Consider the following 22,053-nt stretch of genomic DNA (forward strand, 5'->3'; position numbering starts at 1 on the left):
TAAAAAGCCACTCTGCAAGCTAGAAAGGATCCGATTGTGGCAGAGACACACACACCACACATGGTGTACGTATCTAATACATCAGCTACGTATCCGACAGATAAAATCTAACACAGCGTATTCGAAGGTATACAGACAGAAAGCCGTGGCCAAGAGGCTTCAACTAAATGGCCAGAGGTGTCATGGATCCCTGGCTGACAGGAGCAGAGCTCAGACCCAAGGACGTCAATCCTGTGTAATTGTGGGTTTGGGTGCTGCTGCATTGTGTCACTACTTGCTACTGCAGACACAGCTCTAAAATCTAAAGTGAAACAGCAGGAGGCCGTATTTTATCTCTTTCCCTCTTAAACCCAGGTAACCTTGGAGCAAATTAAATGGGTGAGAAAAGCTGGGAAGTGGGTAAGAGAAGCGAGGAGTGAGTGTTAATTTCCCAGGAAAGTCAGAAACTATGTAGAGTTTAGCTATCAGGCCAAAGTCTGGATAAATTGTAATTACTTCTCGTGTTTATTTGTTAGTTTTCATTTATTTACATTATTATCTAGTTTTACCAGGTTTTTTTTATTATGCCAAATGTCTTTTCATCCCAGGATCATGAAGTCGTAGGTGTAGTCAGGAGGACGCTGCCTGCCAGCAGCACAGCAACGTTTGTTGTTATTGCAGCTATGGATAAAAATAAAAACCGAATGCTACAAGCCAGTAGATACAGAAACAGTTAATCAGAAGTAAACTACCTTGTTTCACTACCAGCAAATACAAGTTTCATGCACAGGCACTCAGATAACCCCGCGTAGAAGGAGGACAGCCACAAGTTTCTTGATGGATCAAATTAAAGATCACAGGGCAGATGACATCTCTCTCAAGCAGTGAGAGCACTGGTTGTGGAAAGTCAACAAGCTCAGTGGACGCACTCATTTGGCTTTGTTCTTTCCTCTGCCAACAGGTAGTCCCTCCAAGTCTCTCTGGCCGCCTTTTTCATCCAGTGACTTTGGAGATTCCCCCTACTTTCTCTTACTGCAAAGTGGAGGACCTTGCCCGTGGCAGAAGCTGCATTCCGGACTGCAGGTCGTCTCTCTGTCCACAGCCTGTCCGTCCTCCGTGCACTTACCTCTTCTGGCAGCGGAGCTCAGGAGAAACTGTTGCCCCCAGCAAGGGTAGGATGGGATAAGCAGGGATGTAGGAGTCTGAACGTAACCAGCCAGGAGGCCAGAGAGGATTCACTAGACAAGATTTTTGATACTGTCTTCCAAGATGCAGAAATTGTCTTCCAAGATGCAGAAATTCTTCTACAGGTCAGAAACCCAGTATCCATCTGCACCTGGGAATCCTCCAGCCCAGGGTGGTTCAACATCAGCAACGATGGCAAAGATGCTCCAGTTTTGGACCGATCTTGTAAACCATGCTGACACTGTATTGCTGGCTTCTGCCCCAAATTCCACCCCATCCACATGGACAGGGGCAGCTTCCAGCCCCACCCCACTCCCCTGACAAGCAGGTGCTGTTAAGCACTTGCCCTGCAGAGAGGCAGGAAGAGGCTGTCGAATGTTAGCACAACATGTTACCCAAACAGCAGCTCATCTGAAGAAAAGCTGGTAGGCCAGCGGTGGCCTGGAAGTTGCCATTTGGACCATGCTAGTCCAAGCCTTGTATCTGACATAAAATAAGAAGGGGAACGACAGTAGTCATGAGTAGGTATTGTCTTATCTTATTACCTGCCCCAGAGCACTGTGGTGTTTGCATCCCTTCAAGGGCCTCAATATATTCACTCCCCAGCCATTCTGCATATGTCCTCCTCTCTTTTACTGGCACGATCTCAACAGCAGAATCCTTAAAGATCAAGTTTTTTCCTTGAAAAGTTGAAGAATCAAACATTTTGAATCCATTTCCATTGCTGCTATTTCCAAAGTAGACCTGAAAACAATGAAAAATTTTCAGTATTTTGCAAGATTAAGTGCCATGTTCCTCTCGTACAACATGAAAGACGATAGGAACTGTTTTGTAGATGAAAAGTTCATACAAAATTGCAGAATCTCTACTATGCATTTGCTTTTAGACGCTCCAGTAGATTAGATACAGAATTCTGCCATTGGCAATTACAAGAACACCATTTGTGATTTTGTTTTTTTAGTTACTATCTGGAAAGAGCTGTATTTTTAAATAATTCTTCTGTCTAAATATTGTTGTGTAATATAGGGTTTGGCTGCACAAGAGTTACAGAAATGACTGAAGCATAGCATGGAGATAACTAATTTAAAAGCAGTCCTGGGTAGCTTCAGTATTGACAGGAACCTAGCTGTGGAAACCACGCATGGTCTGCCTAGATGGTTTACCACGTATGTGGCTGCAGCATAAATATACCCAGCAATGTTCTGCTGCATTCCTAGGAAAATTCCAGGACGGAAAAGTGTTAGCATGTACTCTTATTTCTTGTAGACTTCAAATTCATGCAGTTTGGGAAAACACCTTAAGCTCCAGGAAAATTACTACTGAAATCAGTGGCTGGGCAAAAAGTTGAAATCCCTTGTGCACCAGGGCGGTTTTACTAGGAGAATTACACGGGTTGTATTTTACCTTCTCCGTCCCGCTCCAACAACAGGGCTCTGCACAGTGCGCGTGCTGCCAGTCCCATGATGCAGGGGACATAATGCGGCAGTAAGGTCCTGTTGTCTTTATCCTTGGCCTGTGTTAGACCATACGTAATTCCCCCATAGCATAAACGGATTATTAATACCTGGGCTTTGTCCAGTAGTCCATATAGAGCAAAACTGCTGGTATCTGGGTGAACCATAATGGCCTGAGCTGGCACCCGAGCCAGGTGACACTCAGCAAACTGGGTGACTTCAGCACGGGCACCATTTGGACACAGTAACTGGAAATCACTGGACTTCAAGTTTTGGGCCCAACTATCAGTATTCTTACCTGAAAAAAGAAACTGGTCATTGTCACTCATGGAATGCTTTAGAGCAAAAAGGTTCTAGAAAAATTACTGAATTATAATAAAGAGATACGTAAAGCTAAGTACCATCTGTGTTCTCAAACACTGTCGAGTGCTTCACAAAGGCCACATCTCCAGAGTCCTGTGCCAGGCACCTTTAGGAAATGATAGATAAAAATTAATTCAAAGCATCTTTATGTGAACCACATTTTTTTCTAATGACTGACAGGTTCAGAATTCAATTTTTCTTACATACATTCCTGCAAACAAATGCACTGGACCCTAAGGTAATAAGCAAAAAAAGAGAAATGAAGCATCTTGAAAGGAGAAAAAAACAACATCTTTGTGAAGTATTAAAAAAATTTCTGAATTAAGTATTTTAAGAGAGGAATACAGCTGAGATTTTGATTAAAAACAGTGTGAGAAACAACAGAAAAGGCCAATATTAGACGAGCAAAGAAAGAGAAGATATATTATGTGATACTCAATGCAGTATTCCCCATCTGCTAACAGTCGCTTTCACTCCTTTTTAAATCACGTACAAAGTACATGTAATTAAGACTTTTTTTTTTAATAAAACAATTTGAGTGCATAACCCAAGAGTTTATCAGATTCTGCATATGTGCATGTGTGCACACTCACACGTATACTTTTTTTTTCTTGTTTCTTTCCAAGTTAGAGTGACCTTGGTGCTCGCACAGACACTGCTTTTACAGCCCTGTACACTGGAGATACCTAGTTACTCTAACTGCAGTTTCTAATGGTACTGTTCCAGAACTAAGTTCAGGTTCCTCTAATTTTCTGTAGCAGAAGCAGCCCAACATGCCAAGGGCACCCTAAAATCTCCCCCTCTCCTGTGAGTGTGGTATCCCATTAAAGAGATTTTCAAGGTGAGGGTGTAGAACAACGCACTTTTACCAGCATTTGCTATTTCCCATGTTATATTGTGGTGTTGTCTAGCGCATGATACAACAGGCACCACAGACTGTTAGGAGATTTTTGCTAGGCTTGAAATACGAAGTCAGCAGATAGAAGAAACGCATGGCACTTGCTTCAGACAGCAAGTAATACATAAATAAAATCAACCTCAAATCGGAGAGCTGGCTGAGCTAGGAAAGAGATCTAACTTCCCAGGTATTTTGGGTAGTGTGTGCTGGCAGAGGATCTGTGGGTAGTAGAGCTTAGTGGTGGTACCTTGTAGTTTTTTCTACAAGTGTTTTCAAGAAGCATTTCCTAAAACAAGACCATTAAACCCACCAATCAAGAAGACGTAAAGCTGTAGCTGAGCATGGTTTATGTAGTACAAAATGGGAGGGAAAATTATTATTGCTAACAGCTACCAAAAATACATGCATTTCACATGTACCTGGTTTAACACGAGCAGTTATAATCAAAGTTCTTATCACCATGTGGCTGACACTGTCATGCAGAGAACAGAAGACTCAGTGCTGTTGGGTGCATTCCCCATCAGAAAAGGCTATTCCCAATAGATTTTTCAGTACTCTGCACAGTTTAATTTGCCCCAGGCAGTGGGATATACACAAACTGAATGACCTCTCATACCTCTAGTCAGGTTAGTCTGAAGATACCCAGAGTTGAAGGAATCTGGAAATCTGAGGCTGAATTTTAAGGTCCTGTCAGTCACCTTCCATAAATCATCCTTCTTTCAGAGAGGATCACCTAAGTATCACAGCCAGACCCATCCCTACCTTGCAAAAGGTTGTGACCCTCCATTTTTCACCCAAATCCTAACATTTAAAACACCTAAAACTTTCCACATCACTCGATGAATTAAACATCTTCTCTATTAAAAAAAAAAACTAGCGATCTCCATATAAAGTTTGGGCTGTATGGGCACTATTATCAAATGCACAACCTCAGAATACGGGCAAGGCTCATACAGCCTGTAACAGCATTTGTTGCTTATTCAATTTGGTGACTGGTAGCTAGCTCTGTTAATCTGTGAAGTACAGCTGAGGATCTGGAGTTTGCCTGCAAGGCACGTACCACAGCAGAGCAGCTGGACACAACTAAATAGATTTGCAAAAAGTAGTTATCTAAGTCTAGCGCTTCAATATTTACCAGGCAGCTGCTGTTGAAGGCTCCTCCCCTGAAGGAAAAAGGCCGCTCACTGGCAGCTCTCTTACATGCACCATTGCCTTCAGAGGTTGGAGTCAGGAAAAGGAAGTGCTACTTCCATATCCAAGAGTTTCACAGTCTTTCCGTATGGCCCCATATGTAGGTGTCCGCTGTTACACAAAGTATTTATTCCATTTTACACTATTTTCCCCCTGTACCTTTAACACACCTTGTTTTGAAGAGGATTTGATATTTGAACATTGGCCATAGTTGTTTGTGTTGTTAAGAAACCTACCTTCACATACAGCCACCAATGAGTAAGGACAGTGAAGACCCACTCCTGGCTCCCCGTCTAGGCTGCCACTCTCAGCATGGACTTACAGCAGCCACATTTTGGCTACTATTTGCCTGCTTCCCTGCTAAAGCTCTTTATGGATGACCCGACCATTCAGAGTGGCAGACTGTCTGTCACACTAGATTAAAGCAAGACTGGAGACAGATGACAATCCACTTGGTCCTCACTAGGAGGGTGCCTGTTGCTCTGTAAACAGACATATGGATTTGGCTGTTGGTCATCTGGTTGGCTGCAGGCCAGGAAGCTGGCAAAAGGCTTTGACATGATCCAGCGTAATGCCTTATGACATACCTGTATTGCTGAAGACATCTGGGGACGCACGTCCCACTTCATTTACGGCACGTGCCATCTCACTGTAGCAACAATACCTGCTTTTTGCTGACTGGGATGGAAAACAGTTCCTCCTTGCACTTTAACAAGCTGACAGACTAAATAACAACCATATATATTAATTACCTGAAGGCTCCGCTGTAGCTGTAATAACGTTCTTGGCTACTTGCACTGCATTTATTGTTTCCACTATCATCTCCAATACATAGCTGGCAGAGTTTTGATGGGTAATTGTCCTGCTTAGCTGAAGGCACACAGCTGGCAGAGAAAAACTCACTCACAGCTGGGGAAAGACAGACAAACCAATATAACGAGTGAAAAGCATGAGCTCTTCACAAGAAAGGTAGTTACACTGTCATGAAGTTATAACCAACACAGGTTTCAGTAGAACACTAGAAACACGAGTTACAGCTGCCTTACTGGAATTCACAAACTACAACTTTTAAAATATTTTCAAAGCACTATTTAGCTGATTATGTCATGAAACCAAAGAGCTTCCTGGGAGATAGGAAACAGGCAAGCAAAATTCGAATCCGGAGTCCTATGGTCATAGATCCTTTGCTTGTTGTGCTACATTGCTCCATTACTAAATACAGTTTGAAAGTAAATGCAATAAAATTCAGGACAGGGATACATCATTTACTGCAATGATATCCCAGCGCTGGAAGTACCACCTAGAGGAGGTACGTCTGTATAGACAATGTGAGTTTCTGTGACTATCCTATTATTGATATCTGACTTGGGTCAATATCCTCAAGCAAAAGCTGAGACAGCCAGGTATGAAAGCAGGATTTTCAAGACCGTATGATAAGCTTAAAGTTGATGAAATACAAAAAGCAACAGACTTTTCAAATGCATTTCTGAAAACTGGAGTAAACTTTGACAGTTTGATACACTGGAGGCCAGGGCTGCCACTGAGATGGATCTGGACAGGCTGGAGAAACAGGCTGACAGGAACATCAAAGTTCAACAAAGGCGAAGGCAGAATCCTGCTTTTAGGATGGAGTAAGACCATGAAAGGCTGGGGGCTGGCAGGCTGAAAACCAGCTCTGTAAAAAAAGGACCTGGGGATCCTGGAGCACAGTAAGTTGACCAAGAGTCAGCAGCGTGCTTTTGTGCCAATGAAGGCTAATGGCACTCTGAGTTGTGTTAGTGGAGCACCGTCAGGGGATGTGATGATTCTCCTCTGACATCTCTGCCAAGTTTTGAGCTCCCAGCGTTAGAAAGACATTGACATTCTAGAGCAAATACGGTGGAAGGAGAGTAGGATGCTCAGAGGGCTGGAGCACATGACAGCGCTTACCAGGCTGAGAGCTGGGTTTGGTCAGCCTGGAGATAAGGTAACTATAACAGTGTATTGCTGTCTTCATTTGCACAGTGCGTTTTTCAAGACGACAGAGCCAGATCCTTCTCAGAGATGCAGAGCAAAAGGATGAGAAGCAACAGACCCAAGTTACAAGAAGGAAAATTCTGATTAGATACAAGAAAAAAATTCTTTATACCAAGGACGGTCAAATACTGGGACAGGGGTCCAGAGAGGTTGTGTGTAATCTCCATCCTAGGAGTTACTCACAACCTGCCTGGACATGGCCCTGGGCAATCTGATCTAACTGGACCTGCTTTGAGCAGTCGGCTGGACTAGTTGACCTCCACAGGTCCCCTCTAAACTAAATTAGCCAATGATTTTGTGATAAAATACTTTCGTGTTAGGTGTAACATTCTCAGTATGACCCCTCCATTAGTCCACTCTGGTAGCAAACTTAAAATTTCAAATCGGTACTCACAAACAGATAAGCTTAATATAGAGGTATGAAGTATCAAAATTACTTCCCTAATGAAAGTTTATAATTAGACTGTTACTGTATTTTTGATATATAGTACTGTTGTCTTACCCTGAGGAATATTACAGTCTCTGGTCTTGATAATGCCCCTCTTAATTAGGATACCAATGGGGATATTCCATCCAGCGGTTCTCCCCAATCCTGTGTGGCAGGACTTCTTCCCTTTCAGGTCACTAATGGTGAATGCATTGGACAGATTTCGTTTCACTAATGCCACAGCATAGTATGCGTTGCTGTTGTCATCAGCTTGCAGAAAAAAAACAAAAGACATTTCAGCTTCCCGTCAGCATTCCCACTGCTTAATGATCATCTACAGATCCATTACACTTATCTGGTGCCAACTTCAATTGCACCAACAATCGGCTAGTCAGGAAGCATGAATGTACACGTAACTACTATTCACTGCTACTACTTCACAATGTTGCATTCACTTATAGCCTGTATACTGGTACCGCTGTGCACTTCAGCTGAATAATCTAGAGACAAACACGAAAGTGTTCTCGTTAACACCAGCTCTTATAAATACATCCTTCTGAAAAACAACATTTGGGTCATTAGTGATTTAGCAAAACTGCTTTAAGAAGTTATTTTTATGTGAAAACCTCAAACCTGTATTAAATTTTCCATGAGTTTTGCAGCATATTGAAATTCTGCCTTAATGACACAGTGGACACAAGCCCTCTTTTCATCAGTGACTCTGAAGCAGCCACATTGACAGGAATAATTTGTTTCTAACTAGAATCTACTGTGTAATTTCTGTATTTTTGCTTCTGTTAAAAATATTTTGATTTTGTGAATACTAATTTTTTCCATTGTAAATACTTTTTTGCAGAATTGAAAAGACAAATAAAGAGGTACAAGACTCAAGATTGCCGAAGACTCAACCTGGTCCTGCAGCAGGACAGATGAAAGTTGCCACAAACTCAGTGTAGGAACCCATCCCATACTTATTTCCTCCTCTATCCATGATGTGAGGATAATAATTCTCATTTCCTTTGAAAACAGCTTTCCCAGCAGGGCTAGGGAACAGAGGCTGTGCTTTTAGAGCTGTTTCCAAACAACCTGAAAAAATAAGGTCTCTGTTTATGTTTCCTGACCTTCTTACCAGAGTAACTTTCTCCAGCAGCTGGTACGAGGCCATATGTCTTCCCAGCTGTGTAAATATCAGCTCCACCCAGAACTACAGCATCACTTTCCTTTTTCTGAAAAATAAGATAAAATTTAGGATTTCTGTGAAAAAACAGCAGATACCTTCCCTGCTACAATGATGACACCTCTAGCATCACACTTGTTGCATCTCAAAGGGCAAGTCTGACAGCAAAAGAGCAATACGCTGCTAAAAAAACCCAAACCCTAAACCTGCATAAAGCATCATCAGTGAAATGGGGACAGGAGATTTCACACATACAGGCTTGAGCTAGAAGGGCAACAATGCCCTCATCACAACTGAAGATCATCAGGGTTCAGGCCCATCCATACCATGTGAGCTACAGTTCACCTCCTTGAAATCCAGTATTCCTAGTGGTCACCCAAGTGCGTGTACCTCTGATCCCAGCAGAGAGCAGCTTGCGTTCATGTGGTTTATCGCACAAGGGTTGTAGCAGCCTACCTGGATCAGCTCCATGCACTGCTCCTTTGTCTTGGCTGAAATACACTGAATTGCTGGTTTCAAATTCTTTTTCTTAAAGGCAATGGCCATTTCACCACATTTCCAAATCTCCTCAGTGGATACAACACACCAGTTCAGGCTTTCAGGCAATGCTGCACAAAATTGGAAAGCAAATACTACAGTCCACTTTCTTTGTAATAGACAAGGAGGGATACACACTGCCCACTGCCACATACGTACCATCCATGTTATTAAAAATGTTTACTTCTGTGTTTCTCTCCATCTCTCCAGCTCAGACTTACACCTGACTAAGAACCACAGAGCTCTCCAGATTGGTGGTATGTCCACACTGCAAACCTATCCGTAGCAAAGGAACAAGAACTCCTACGACTGCTGACCATTAAGCGCAGCCATAATGTGTTAGTTGAGTGCAACAAAAACCCACCCTGAACACAGGCTTCCTCATACCTGACAGTCACTGAGCAACCCCCAAAAAGAGACAAGTCCGGGAGGTGGGGGGCTTTGCCACAGCACAGAGCACATCTGGGAGGCTCAGTTGCCATGATTATTAAAATTCTTAAGGCAGGGGTTCTTACAACCTGTGTTTCTGACTTTGCCAGAATGCACATCAAGTAATTTCTACATTCTTCCGATAGTCTAAGACTGTAACTCTTCAATAAAGAGCAACTGAGGGTTTCTTCAGCTTCTGGAGGAAATTCTCTGCTAGGAATCCCTTCACCCATTCTTTATAGACTACCTGAGGATTTACACAGCAACACATTACTATTTCCCCTTGTTAGCAGGTAAGAAATGGAGTACCAGGTAGCAGTAGCAGCTTACCAGATTAATGTGTCTCATACACCAGAAAGGGTAGAAAATGCCTGCATCTTAAAACACAAAGTGGGCCAATTTGCACAGAAAGTATTCTGCAATGTGATACTGTTTCTAGGTCAAAAAGTGACCTTTCTCCATGCTCAAAGATTAGACTGGCATCTTGCCATAACCCTCCAAGAGTCAGAAGAAAATAAAGTAGAATAAAGACGGTCTTTTATCAGCTATCTTTGTTCTTGGTTATGAATAGGAATCTAAAGACAACTTACTGTTGGGGTCGCAGCTCAGAGCTTGCATGGCATGAAGATACTCATCACCCAGCCATGCCTGGTAATTCTGAGCTGTGACTGCAACGAGCTCTGTGGTGGAGTCTCTGAACAGAAGATTCTGGGCACTGTAGGCTGCGGAGTCAAACATCTGAAACTTGGTGCCTACCCCATTAAATCTTTGCTGCAATGTTAAAGAAAGAAAAGACATACCTGTCACACATCCCTCTACCTGGGATGTGTGGCATCCCATACCCCTTCAAACCCCACAGAGCTAAGGGTGCCCAGATATCCTGTCGTCAATTCAGCTAGACGGGTGGGAGAACCCCTCTAAAATGCAACGCACTGATGAAAAAATGGTGTCCTACTTGTCCCTGGTTCAGGAGCTGGAAGACAACTGTCCCATCTGTGTCAGGCCGCACAACCACAGCACGAGCTGGGACTCGGGCCAGGTGGCAGGTTCTCCACTCTGTCACATCAGCTGTGTTGCCGTTGCGGCACAGAAGCTGGAAGTCCTGGGAGCGAAGCCGCTGGGCCCACGAAAAGAGACTTCTTCCTGAAATCAGACGGAACATGCTTATGGAACAGACATCAGGTGGGGCTGATGCTTCTGGCTCCACGTCTGCTCTAAGCATGCACATGTGGAGCAGAACACACATCTCCTGAGCATCTCTGAACTATTCCTGACCGCACAATAGATCCCACGCATCTACGTGTTCCTTTAGTCTTGTATCTCTGGGAAGACAATAAGCAGCTTAACACTTGTGAGACTGCATTGACTGTACTGGGGTCTGCAGCAGTATCAAGAGCATCCCTAAGTCTAGGATCACATGCAACATTTTTTGGTTTTTTCCCTGTAAATGGTGGTCAGACAGGCCCATGACATTAAAGTAATGTTATGCTCAAGGTAGACTTCACAAAGTGCCAGATAGGGCAGACCACATCTTGCTAACTTTCTGCTAGGCTCTGCTGAAATCCCTGAGTAGGCAGGAGCAATGTAACAGCCCAGGTCTGTATAAAACTAAGAGTTTAGTGCTGCTTAAGCTCTCGTTCCAGAAGAAGCTTAAGATTCCACCTCTAACCTTTACTGAAACTATCAAGCATTTAAAAAAAAAAAAAAAAGGATCACATGGACTCCTCTGTCTCCTGGTGCATACATCTGTGGGTACATCTGTTTTCACTATTAGAGCATTTTTTGCTGATTCCTCAATTCAAAGTAAATCAAACATTTGACATTATACTGTCATTACAGGCACCATACTTCAGACCTTGCAGCCACTATTCAACAAGCTTCTGGATTACTCACCATCTGTATTTTCAGGCACTGTGCTGTGCTTCACAAAAGCGACTTCTCCAGCACCTTCAGCCAAACACCTAATAAATACAAATCCAACCACAAAGATGCATCACCAAGCACAGCTCCCACGCACCGGACACTGCCAGCTGACAGCCAGAGGGCTGCAGGCTATGTTCCATCAGCCACAGACACTGACCTATTTCCTTGTGCTGAGAGTTTTGCTCAAGGCAGAGACTAGTGGCTGTTAGAGCATGAAGTAAACTATCACTGTCATTTGGTGAACATGGACAACATGTTCAGTGCTGCCTGGGACAAACACCATGACCTTCTTGGTCCAAGTTCTCTGTCTAAGGCAGTCGCACATTCCTTTGGGGAATATGCAGAGAGGAGCAAGTGTTTCACACGAGCAAATTCTGCCCTTGCTCGGTCAATGCTATTACTCAGGGACTGGGAGCTGCAATACAGCACACAGACAGGAAGAAGGAAAATAAGGGAAAGATTGGTGTGCAAAAATGGAGGGCAGGGCAACTTGATAATTCAGTGCAACGAGGTGGGATGACTGAAATAGCTGAGTAGGGCGGCAGTTCAGCTCTCAGACTCCAAGGGTCATCAGGTTTTACTGGGAAAGATACAGCCTGCTGAAACACACACTCAGACTTGTGTCAACAGCTGCTGGACAAAGCAAACCGCAATGGGATGTCCCTGCCCAGTATAAGTGCTAAATATCCATTTGGTTTTAATACTCAGGTATTAATACCTGAAATAGTGGGTTTAGAATTACTTTTGTTCAGTCTCTAGGTTTAAAGCACGGTTGTCCTAACACAACAGCAGATTTTCTAACAAGATCAACTGGAAGTTCTCTAGCTTAAATTTCCTGTCAGCGAGGCCTGAACACAATGGCTATGGATAGAGCATAACAATAAGAAAAAGAGCCATGATTTTTACCTGAAAGCCCCACTGTAGTCATAGTATCGCTCTTGGGCATTTCGTTCACATTTGTTCTGCCCAGCTGAATTCCCTTTGCAGAGCTGACAGAGGGATTTGGGATAGTTTACGCCATTTGCTCCAGGAACACAGCTTGCATTGAAATAGTCACTTACAGCTAAATGTGAAATTAGAATGAGAAATTTTTAGCAATGAATAAACAAGATCCTACAATCTCATTTTAACACATCTACACAGTACACCTCTAAAAACATTTAGAAGGGATAAGACATTTTGTTCTTAAAAGATGGTTTCCAAGTTTAAAAAAAACCCCTGCAGTCTTCATCAGACCTACGTTAGGTCTATTCCATCTTACAAGGAGCATCAAAGCCAAGGAACAAAACAGCAGCTAGAACCACACGTTTCTGTCCACAGACAGGGTCCCAGGACCATACAGAAAGGCATTGCTGAAGAACAGATCTTTGCCCTGTACCTCTTACCTTTTGGAAGGTCACATCCCATTGCTGCCAGGCGCCCGCTGTCAATTAGATAACCCACTGGCACATCCCAGCCTGCAGTTCGGTTGATGCCTGTGTGACATGAACTGACACCCTTCAAGCTGTTGATGGTGATGTTGGAGCTCTTCCTTACCACAGCCACAGCATAATAGGAAGTTCCAATCTCTGCAGCGTAGGGAGAGAGAGAAGCAAGCAAAGTAGCCTCGCAGCAGCATTACAGAGGTACACTGATTTGTGGCCTCTTGTGGCTCCCCTACCCCCAGGCAAGTCACATTGTTCACATCCTTGGTGAGAACATGCTGACTGTGAGTCAATGTCCTCCATTCTCTTTCCAGTGTGAAATGTCTTAGTTAAAGGCCACAGGCAATCTGCTCTAACTTTGAAGGTCACCCTGCTTTGAAAGGGAGGTGGGATGAAAGACATCCAGAGGTTCCTTCCAAGAAGAAATTTTCTATGATTCTAAATATATTTGGATTGAATTGAAACCAATATAATTAAGAGTAAAAAAAATTATTCCCCAGTTGTCTACTAATTTGCTCTTAATTTTGACACAGCATAGCAAGTTGATACCACTGGAGCATCACAGCTGATTTCATTCTCTTTGTTTTACAGTTTGATATAACTCAGAGTCAAGAGTTTAGGGTCTGAAGTGACCATAAGGTCATTCAATCTGACTTTATTTAGATCAGAAATCATTAAATTTCATTCACTTTTCTCTGATTTGAGCTCATCAACTGACTAAAGGAGATAGCCAGCCTCTGGATCATGAGGCCCATGTGGTTTTGAGAAACTGAAGTACAGCTCCCTCACCAGGGTCATGATGTGGTTAACAGTGGGGGGGCGGGGGGCTGCTGCAGGTGATCCAAGTCCCTGTGGACCAAGCCCAACAGGCACTTCTGAGGATGCCTTGGCCAGATCACACCAAGACCCAGCTGCAAACCAAATCCAGCTCCATCTCACAATACAGTGGTGGGACACCACTACCTGCAGACTGCTTCCAGAGCTGTTCCTTCCCCTGGGTCTCTGAAAGTTATGGGGGACATCTTCCAGCTCTGAACTACACAAACATGTTGATGCTGAGCCCTCAGTCAGGATGACAAATCACCACTGGATTACTGTCTCTGTCCTGAAAGAAACTCAAAGCTTAAGGACACCCAGAGAAGGAGCAGAATCTATCACTTCCTTTCTTCCAGCAGGTGATCATATACACTATTAAAAATAAAATCAAATTATTCTAATTTATGGGATTGAGAGATAAACCTAATAGCAGTTTATGCTTTGCAATTCATTAACTTATCTGCAAAGTACGGAACAGAGAAGACAGTAAACAGTGAGACAGTAAAAAAACCAAAAAACAAAGAACACCACCAAACCAAAACAAAACACCAAAACAAAAACCAACCCAACAAACCTATTACATGAACAGCTATTTTGACCTAACTGCTTCAGGACAGACTCTGCCACAGCCCTGCATCTCCTGTTTCCCTCACACATTCTGTTACGGGCAGGAACATCCAAGAGGGAACCTGACCATTACCTACTGTCCAGAGTCTTCAAGAGGAGGACCCCAAAATAAAATGGAAACAGTAAAAATGCGTAAGAAAAAGCTCGTATTAAGTAATCTAGAAGTTATTTAGTCAGAATATACCTTGATCATATACTTCCCCAGCCACAGGTTTCAGACCATGCTCCTTTCCAGCCTGGTAAATCAAACGGCCATCCAGTGTCACTGCATCTGCCAAATCATCCTGTGCAGACACAAGGGCAGAATACATGTTGAAGCTTAATTATCAGTATTTCTCAAAAGCCAGAGGCAGAGTACCCATGAATTTAAGAGAAGAGACCCCTTAATCTGCATTTGTGAGTTTTCTTTTCTCTAAAAAGTTCTTTTACAGGCACTCAAATTTCTGAAAAACAACTACCAAGAGGGATTTGAGAACTTCAGAACCGCCTTCCTTCAGAAATAATGCAGAAACCAGCCCTGGACCGTGATGGCCTCGCTAGTCTTCATAGTCCAAAGGAATCTTAGAAACGGATCCTGCAGCTCTGTGATGAATCTTAAGGCCCACCAATTTGGAGTTTCATTCATGTCTATAGCTAGTGCCCCAAAGCTTGAAGATTTAAATAAAGTAAATATATTGTTGAGGTCATACACAGATAGTTTGAAGTAATGCCTTCTGGGGGTGCAAAATCTGAATGCCAAAGTGTACTCAAAAGCAACCTTAGCTTGTACCTCAGCCACACATTTTGGGAGAGGGGGAGCAGATGGCAGTGCATTTCAGAGAAGGTGGAAAGCATCTAAAAAGCCTGTCCCAAGTGGGAGAATACAAATGCGGGGCATCCACTGCTGGGAAGGTATCCAACTATACCGTATCTTTTCAGCTGACCATAACACCATGCTGTCTGGAATCCTGCTACAGATGCAGGATTGCTCTGGATAGCATGGAATAGGATTTCCCACAGCAGCAAGGACTGGAGAACTGCTATACACACCTCTGATCAGCTGAACCTGGCTCTCACTGTGTACTGAACCTAGCGGAAGCCAGGAGAGGGCATCTTGCAGAGAGACAAGATACTGCTGAGAAAATAATCAGCAGCTTGACATTTTGCATTTCTAAGCTGATTCCAAGTTTCTTACCAGTTTGCTTAACCTCTGGTTTGGCACTGGAGGGAGTAATTTAGTTTACCCATCCCTTGGCAGTTTGCTGAGCACTGGTTAGGGCAGGGCTAGGACTATGCTGCCTAGTATACCACAGCAATTTCCCACAGGCTGAGCCACATAAAAAGCTTGAAAATTTTTTTAAGGGGTCATGTGAGAGCACAGGTAATACATTGATGTTGATACCTAAATCAGATTTCAAGTTCCCATGTAATTTGAAATATTTTACTTATTTGGCTCAAGGGAGAAAAAAAGATGATAATCATTAATTAGCTGAAACAATAGATGTCCTGAGAGTTGCTTCTCATGAATGAGAGCTGAACAAAGCTCCAAGGGAACCTGAAGAGGAGTTGGGGTTGGGAAATATTTGCATCTTCAAGAACAGACACAATCTTTCTGGAATAACCAGATCTGATTCTCCATCGGTGAGTGTCAGACCACAGGACGGCAGTTTAGGAATATGGCCTGTTGTTTCGAAGGGGCACCTGACAGTGAGAGGAAGAAGAGGAGGTGGGAGTTAGAAGGACCTTACCCCTCAGGGAGAACAAAATGAGCCTCTAGAATTGGTGGTGGACAGGAAACAGAGCAGATAAAATGGCAAGGGTTGGCCACAGAAAAAAAGGACTGTATTATGTGGACATATGTGCATGTGAGAGAGCACTTTTATGATTGGAAAGTTGAGCCTTTGAGCTCTGTTTAGCAGAAGAGCCTCCTATCAATAGCTTGTGTATAAGTAACAGTGCATAAATTACAGAACAAGACAGAAAAAATGCCTATTTAATGTATTTAATGTGAAGTAGTTTACAGGCTGCAGACCTCTCCTTTAAATGCATACAACTGCTGAGGTGGCGTATCAGCAACAGTGTGGGTATTTTATTTTTTTTGTAGCAAGCATTTGCCAATACATTTAGCAAAAGCACGGGATTATTCCACGTATGATTTTTTGATAAGTATATGTGCGATGGTAATACCCTGTTAATTATTTTCAGAGGGACTTCATTTCTGTGTGTCACAACGGTTGAGAATTACCTACAGAAGTGTTTAAAGACCTGCTGAAGAATAGCTCTGGTCACATTAAATATTGTCAGGTTCCCTAGTTTAATATTTAGACATTTCTCAATTTTTAAACACCTTCAAAGAAAAAGGTTCTTTTGCTTTATCCATGTGCTAACACATTCACAGGACTAAGTCCAAGTTATGTAGTGTTATAAAACAGCATATCTCTGCCTCTTCAGCCATTGCGTCCCACTCCCTTTTTGGTCTCAAAGAGCAGAGATCAGTGCGGATGCGGACTCAGGGGATCCACACTGTCCTACACAGAGCAGGCCGGCTTAAACATTTAGTAGATTATTAGCACAAGAAAAAAAAGAGGTCTCAAGGACAAAGCCTCATCTGAAGCCTTACAGTGAAGATTCATTTTATCAGACAGCTACTTACTCACGCGATCTGCCTGCAGGTTTCTGAGTTCAGCTAATCAAGTTTTATAGGAATCTAAGGTTTTAGATAGGTGCCTGCTGCTTGCAATGGCTTACAAATGCAATTCTGTGTGCACTGTATTTCAGAAGCAGACACTCATCAGCCCTTTTAATAACCTGCTTTGCAGAGTCTAACAGGTCTCCCTCTGTGGAATGCAGCAATAAGCCAAGCAGTTTTAAGAAGATCTGACATTAGAAAGTATTTTCCGTTTAATCCCAAGGTAAGATCCATGTATGTATCGATATCTGCTCCTATCATTCTTCAATACAGTCTTGATTCCCTCACTCAAGAACAGTATTTATCAAGAAGCAATGCGGTAGTTTTAGTAGTCAGGCAACCCTTCTGCTTCTGTTGACAAACACTACAACATACCAATTTCTGAAATTTGTTCCTTTTTTCTGGCCACACAACCACCTGCCTCATCTCCCTTCAAACTACTCTGCCGGGCCTCATTTCCTGGCTCTGAACCTCTTGTCCTTGACAAGCTGCATCTCCTCCACAAAACCTTGACTTTTGGGCATGTCTACACAGGATACACAAAGAATATTATTTATTAACACAGCCAGCCATCATCCCCTTCCCCCACATTCTGCCAGTGAAGATGACCACGATTACCTGCCTCCACATTTTATTCAATATCCACTTCTTGACTCCCACCCCCTCCTAAGGAGGGAATTCTATTCCATCCATCAATTTGCAAAGCCACATGTTTACAGCCTTTAAAACCTTCCCCAGAGCCTTTTGGAAACTGAGCACACTCTGGGCAGCTGAACTAATACAACTGGGTTTGCGTGCCCTTTGCTCACCCTACTTGCTGCTTTGTCTCTCTTTTGCACTCCAGTACTGGGAGATTTGATTTGGCTTTACACACCTCTCATCTGTATATACAGCAATTTCCATGATGGGACCCTGAAATGAGAGTTTGATCCAGAGTTTATGGAAATACAATCTACTTATAGGCTCAGCAGCACAGCTTTAACTACTGTCTGCATCTTATAGCTCCATCCCTTCTTAAATATCTGCTAAATGAATCTGACACAATTCCCAAATCAAAGATTAGCATTTGGGAGGAAATATTTAAGACCTTTGCTGTGTTCCTAATGACTGGCCGCCTGTGACTAGCCAAACAGATGACACAGGGCCATTCTGACATTCAGATTCATACGTACACCTCTATGTCTTTTTGAAAAAAATATATGCTTTGATTTTTCAGAGACATGAACGCCAGGAAGCATACGGTCAACTGCCTGGATCATCAAGACATTCACTGCAGAGCTGTGTACATTGCCACTGGATTGTTATTAGGCACATGGAGATATCGAATCAATGACACTGCTGTCACTCACAACTCACCTTAATCATCTGGGTACAGTTAGCAGCTGACCCCCCCTCTGTACAGTCCAGAGGGGGAAGGATGCCAGCCCCACCAAAGGCCTTACTCATGTTATTACACTTGGAAAGTTCTTGCTCAGAGATGGTGCACCACCGGATACGTTCCAGGCTGAGAGCTGCAAACACAACACCAAGAGAAAATACTGTAAAATGCATCGGTGCCTTTGTAACAGAGCTTACTATTTAAAGGTTCCCGAAGAGCCAACCTTTCATTCTGTTCCTCCTCCCAAAACGGAAAGAAATCAGGGCTCTTTCAACAGTGAGTCTTTAGAGATGGTTCCCACTTTCATTCAGATTAACATGAATACTGAAATTTTTTGGACTGGAAACAGGATAGGCTCAGACTCAGATACTGAAACCCGATGGCATGTTTCTGACATAAGAAATATGGGTACCACGGAATAGGTCAGGGCATCCAGACTATTCTTAAAACTTTGCAGAATACATCATCTTTTCTCGAGTCAAAAGTCTTTAAAATGATTATTTAAAATGATACGCTACAAAAACAAAGAGACTGTCCAAAGACAACTCTGTCAAGCATTGCTAGTTAATACCTGGAGTCCTGCCCCAGCCCTTTTTGGTCTGAATAAAACAACCCCAATCTTAGGCGCTCAAGAGCCCTGCCACTAGGTTTATTATGAAAACTAGAAAAATAAACTTGTCCCTTCAAAACACACTTTCATAAGAGGCCGTTTCCACAGTCACGAAAAGGGGAGGGCAGTTCCATGAATGAAAAGACTCAAGTTTAGTAGTGGAGATTCCATTAATCAGCGAAGAAAGGTGTCGTTCAAGCAGGCCCAAACGCTACCCTTCTAGTGCCAAAGCTACAAATATGTTGTTGCTTCCGTAAGGATATGTCATCATGCGCAAACGGTGCAGCTGTACATAAAATGCATATGCAAGTATGGTTTATGCTGATAAACAGGCACAGATCATTTTTGTAAGCAGGGGGCACCACATTCCATTGCTTTTCTACAATTTCGATTTTTAAGTTGGAGTCTCCTCTAAGTTATTTGTCATGTGGTTTTCTAAAAACTCCAGCTGGCCCTCTACTTCCCCACCACTGCCACGCAGTTGAGATACCACACCTAACTTTGCAAGTTAAAATTACTCCACTAGTGCTCAATAGTAGCCACGCACATTTTCTGACCTAGTGGCTGCAGACTAAACAAGATCATTGTTGCCATAAAGCTTGTTTTGCACCCGATTCTGAAACAGAGGATTTGGCTTGCTGTTCCACTACAACTGGGAGCCAGCTCTACTGCTGTCAACAAACATTAAGTCAGACTTGGAAGGCTTACAGCAAGTTTTCATGGCAGCATGTGCTAGTAGAGGGAGAAACAACTGCCCACCTCCGAGTTGCAGGAATTTTGAGAACCAAGACGGTTAGAAGAAAGGCACAACAGGGTCATGGTACAAAGGCACCTCATGGAAACTTACACGTCTACCTCATCTACCTGGGTGAAATTTTCACCACTAATTTCTTGGGGCAGGAGGAAGAACCTAGGTTTTCATTGACAAAGGGGTTCAGGTTTTTCTTCTCCTAAACACAAGCAAATGGAAATTAAATTGGGGTCTCAGCATCTCAGTATGTATGGCTAAGTGCCATTCTTCAGCCTCAGCATTCTTGTTTTAGATATAAACCCACAGGAGATAATACATGAATGCTATGAAGAAATCATTAGCCATATAAACCTGAAACATGAAACAAAGCTTATTTGGCTCCATATTTCAGCCAAAATAGTGAAACAGCATGAATCTGTTGGGTTTTTTCCTCACTCATCTAAAAGAGGTAATTAATTTGTCCCCTTCCAAACTGCTAACCTTTGCTGTTACAGGAAAGCCAGATCCTGGGTGATTTCCCATTTCCTTCCTTACAAGTTAACCCTTTTGTGGGCTTCAGCACAGACAAGGTCTGTAGTTAGCCTCTCTTCCTATTGCCAACCAAGAACATCTTAAAACAGCAGGTCAGTCTCTGAACCCAAGTTTATTCACAATTTTGGCCCTTCTGTATATCTGTAGATATGCATAAAGCATGAAATGGCAGGAGCTGGCAACTTCCATTTGAAATACACTCAAGGTCCTAAACACACATATAACTTTATCACTGGCAACCATCCAGTTAACTCCTTTGCTGAAAGTAACAGTACTACATTGTGTAACTTCTTATCAAATGGCTATTAATACAGCTATTAATACACTATCAAGGGCTTTCAACAGAAACAATGTGTAAAAAAAAAAAAAAAGAATATACTAGGATCATTTCTTTTTGAAGAACTGCGGAGTGCTTCAGAAACAGCATCTACACCTCCGGTGAAATTAAAAGCATTCACCATTAGAATTTGGGAGTGCCAGGAGAAAGCCAACATGTCGCACAGAACATAAGTGGAATAAGGCAATTATTTCTATTTTTACAAAATAAGTGTCATAGAACTGTTCACACTTGTGAGAAACAGACACCACTGAACCAAAAGAAGTAGATTCAGTGCTGAGGAAATACAACATTTGACACCAATGAGTGAAAACACATACATGGTGTTCAATACAGATTTTTCTACTCCTTTTCTATTTTTTCTATTATTTCTTCCTATTCCTTTTCCTGGCCATATGAGATTTGTTCTGAAATGGTTGTAGTTTCCTTCTGCTCTCTCACATCACATACAAGTCAACCCCAAAGACACCATGCCACAGCAAAAGTTTTTGGAGGGCACTTACCAGCACGAAAGAAGAGAATATAGAAGACATTTCTGGAATTCTTCATGGTGAAAATTTTGGTATTTGTGCTTTTTCCAGCCTTCAGAACCCCCAGAGATCAAGGCTCCTGCAAGTGTGCTCTCCCCAGCCTGCTCCTTGGTGAAAATCAGCAGCATTCAACTGCAGGCGCACTTTGTTCAACAATTTATCTTGCTTACCTTGGCACACGTCACCTTATAATGACTACAGGGAAAAAAAGCCTACCTCTCTTCACACTGCCTCTACACTTGTAAAAAAAAAAATCAGACCAGGAAATTGCAAAATATCTGAGGCACCAATGAGGTTGTTACTGCTTTAGCACCACCTATAGACTTAGATAAACAGCTACACACCAACTCATAGGGGTAAGGCAGGGCTGTGTAAAGAAATCCTCATTTTAAGTCTGAGTTCTATGTATTCCCTATGTGCTGGGGCTCAGGAAGCAAAAGTAGATTCAAGCCAAGCGCTTTCTCTGACAGAGCTGATGGTGACTTTTTTTGCCACATTCTCAGCACTGTCATGAATCCCGTAAAGCCATAACAAGAAACCCAGGCTTTTACAGTAGTGAAGGCTATACACTCTGCAGGTGGCTCAGTGGGTGCTAAGTGCACATCTCCTGAAATTTAATAGCAACTGCTATGAAATAGCTGAAGTAGTTTGATTTTTTTTTTTTTTAAGGTTCTAGAGAAGGCCCAAGAAGGCTTGTCTCCCCCAGAAAGAGTAAAAACTCTGCTGACAATAGCTCTGTTAAAAGCTGCTGTGACTTTTAGAGTAGCTTTCACAGAGCAACACTCATTTGTGCTGCCCTTTT

The 22,053-nt window shown here is 42.7% G+C and overlaps 1 protein-coding gene across 2 annotated transcripts; it reads right to left on the reverse strand.

Annotated features, from left to right (window-relative positions):
- Nucleotides 1–487: 487 nt before the first annotated feature.
- Nucleotides 488–21,579, reverse strand: MELTF (melanotransferrin). Of its 2 annotated transcripts, XM_076341023.1 has the most exons (16): nt 21,225–21,579; nt 18,471–18,625; nt 14,631–14,730; nt 12,965–13,147; nt 12,486–12,642; nt 11,550–11,617; nt 10,612–10,799; nt 10,247–10,427; nt 9,147–9,298; nt 8,643–8,739; nt 7,589–7,783; nt 5,823–5,979; nt 3,020–3,087; nt 2,729–2,916; nt 1,710–1,908; nt 488–660 (listed from the first exon to the last, which is right to left on the reverse strand). In XM_076341023.1, the coding sequence occupies exons 1-16, from the start codon at nt 21,268–21,270 to the stop codon at nt 590–592; spliced, it is 2,205 nt and encodes a 734-aa protein (XP_076197138.1). In that variant the 5' UTR covers nt 21,271–21,579; the 3' UTR covers nt 488–589. The 2 variants fall into 2 exon arrangements, with proteins under 2 accessions (XP_076197138.1, XP_076197137.1); XM_076341022.1 differs by lacking the exon at nt 488–660 and having other exon boundaries at nt 1,265–1,908.
- Between the last annotated feature and the right edge of the window lie 474 nt (nt 21,580–22,053).

This window comes from Aptenodytes patagonicus, chromosome 6, assembly GCF_965638725.1.
Source record: "Aptenodytes patagonicus chromosome 6, bAptPat1.pri.cur, whole genome shotgun sequence".
Taxonomy (NCBI): Eukaryota; Metazoa; Chordata; class Aves; order Sphenisciformes; family Spheniscidae; genus Aptenodytes; species Aptenodytes patagonicus.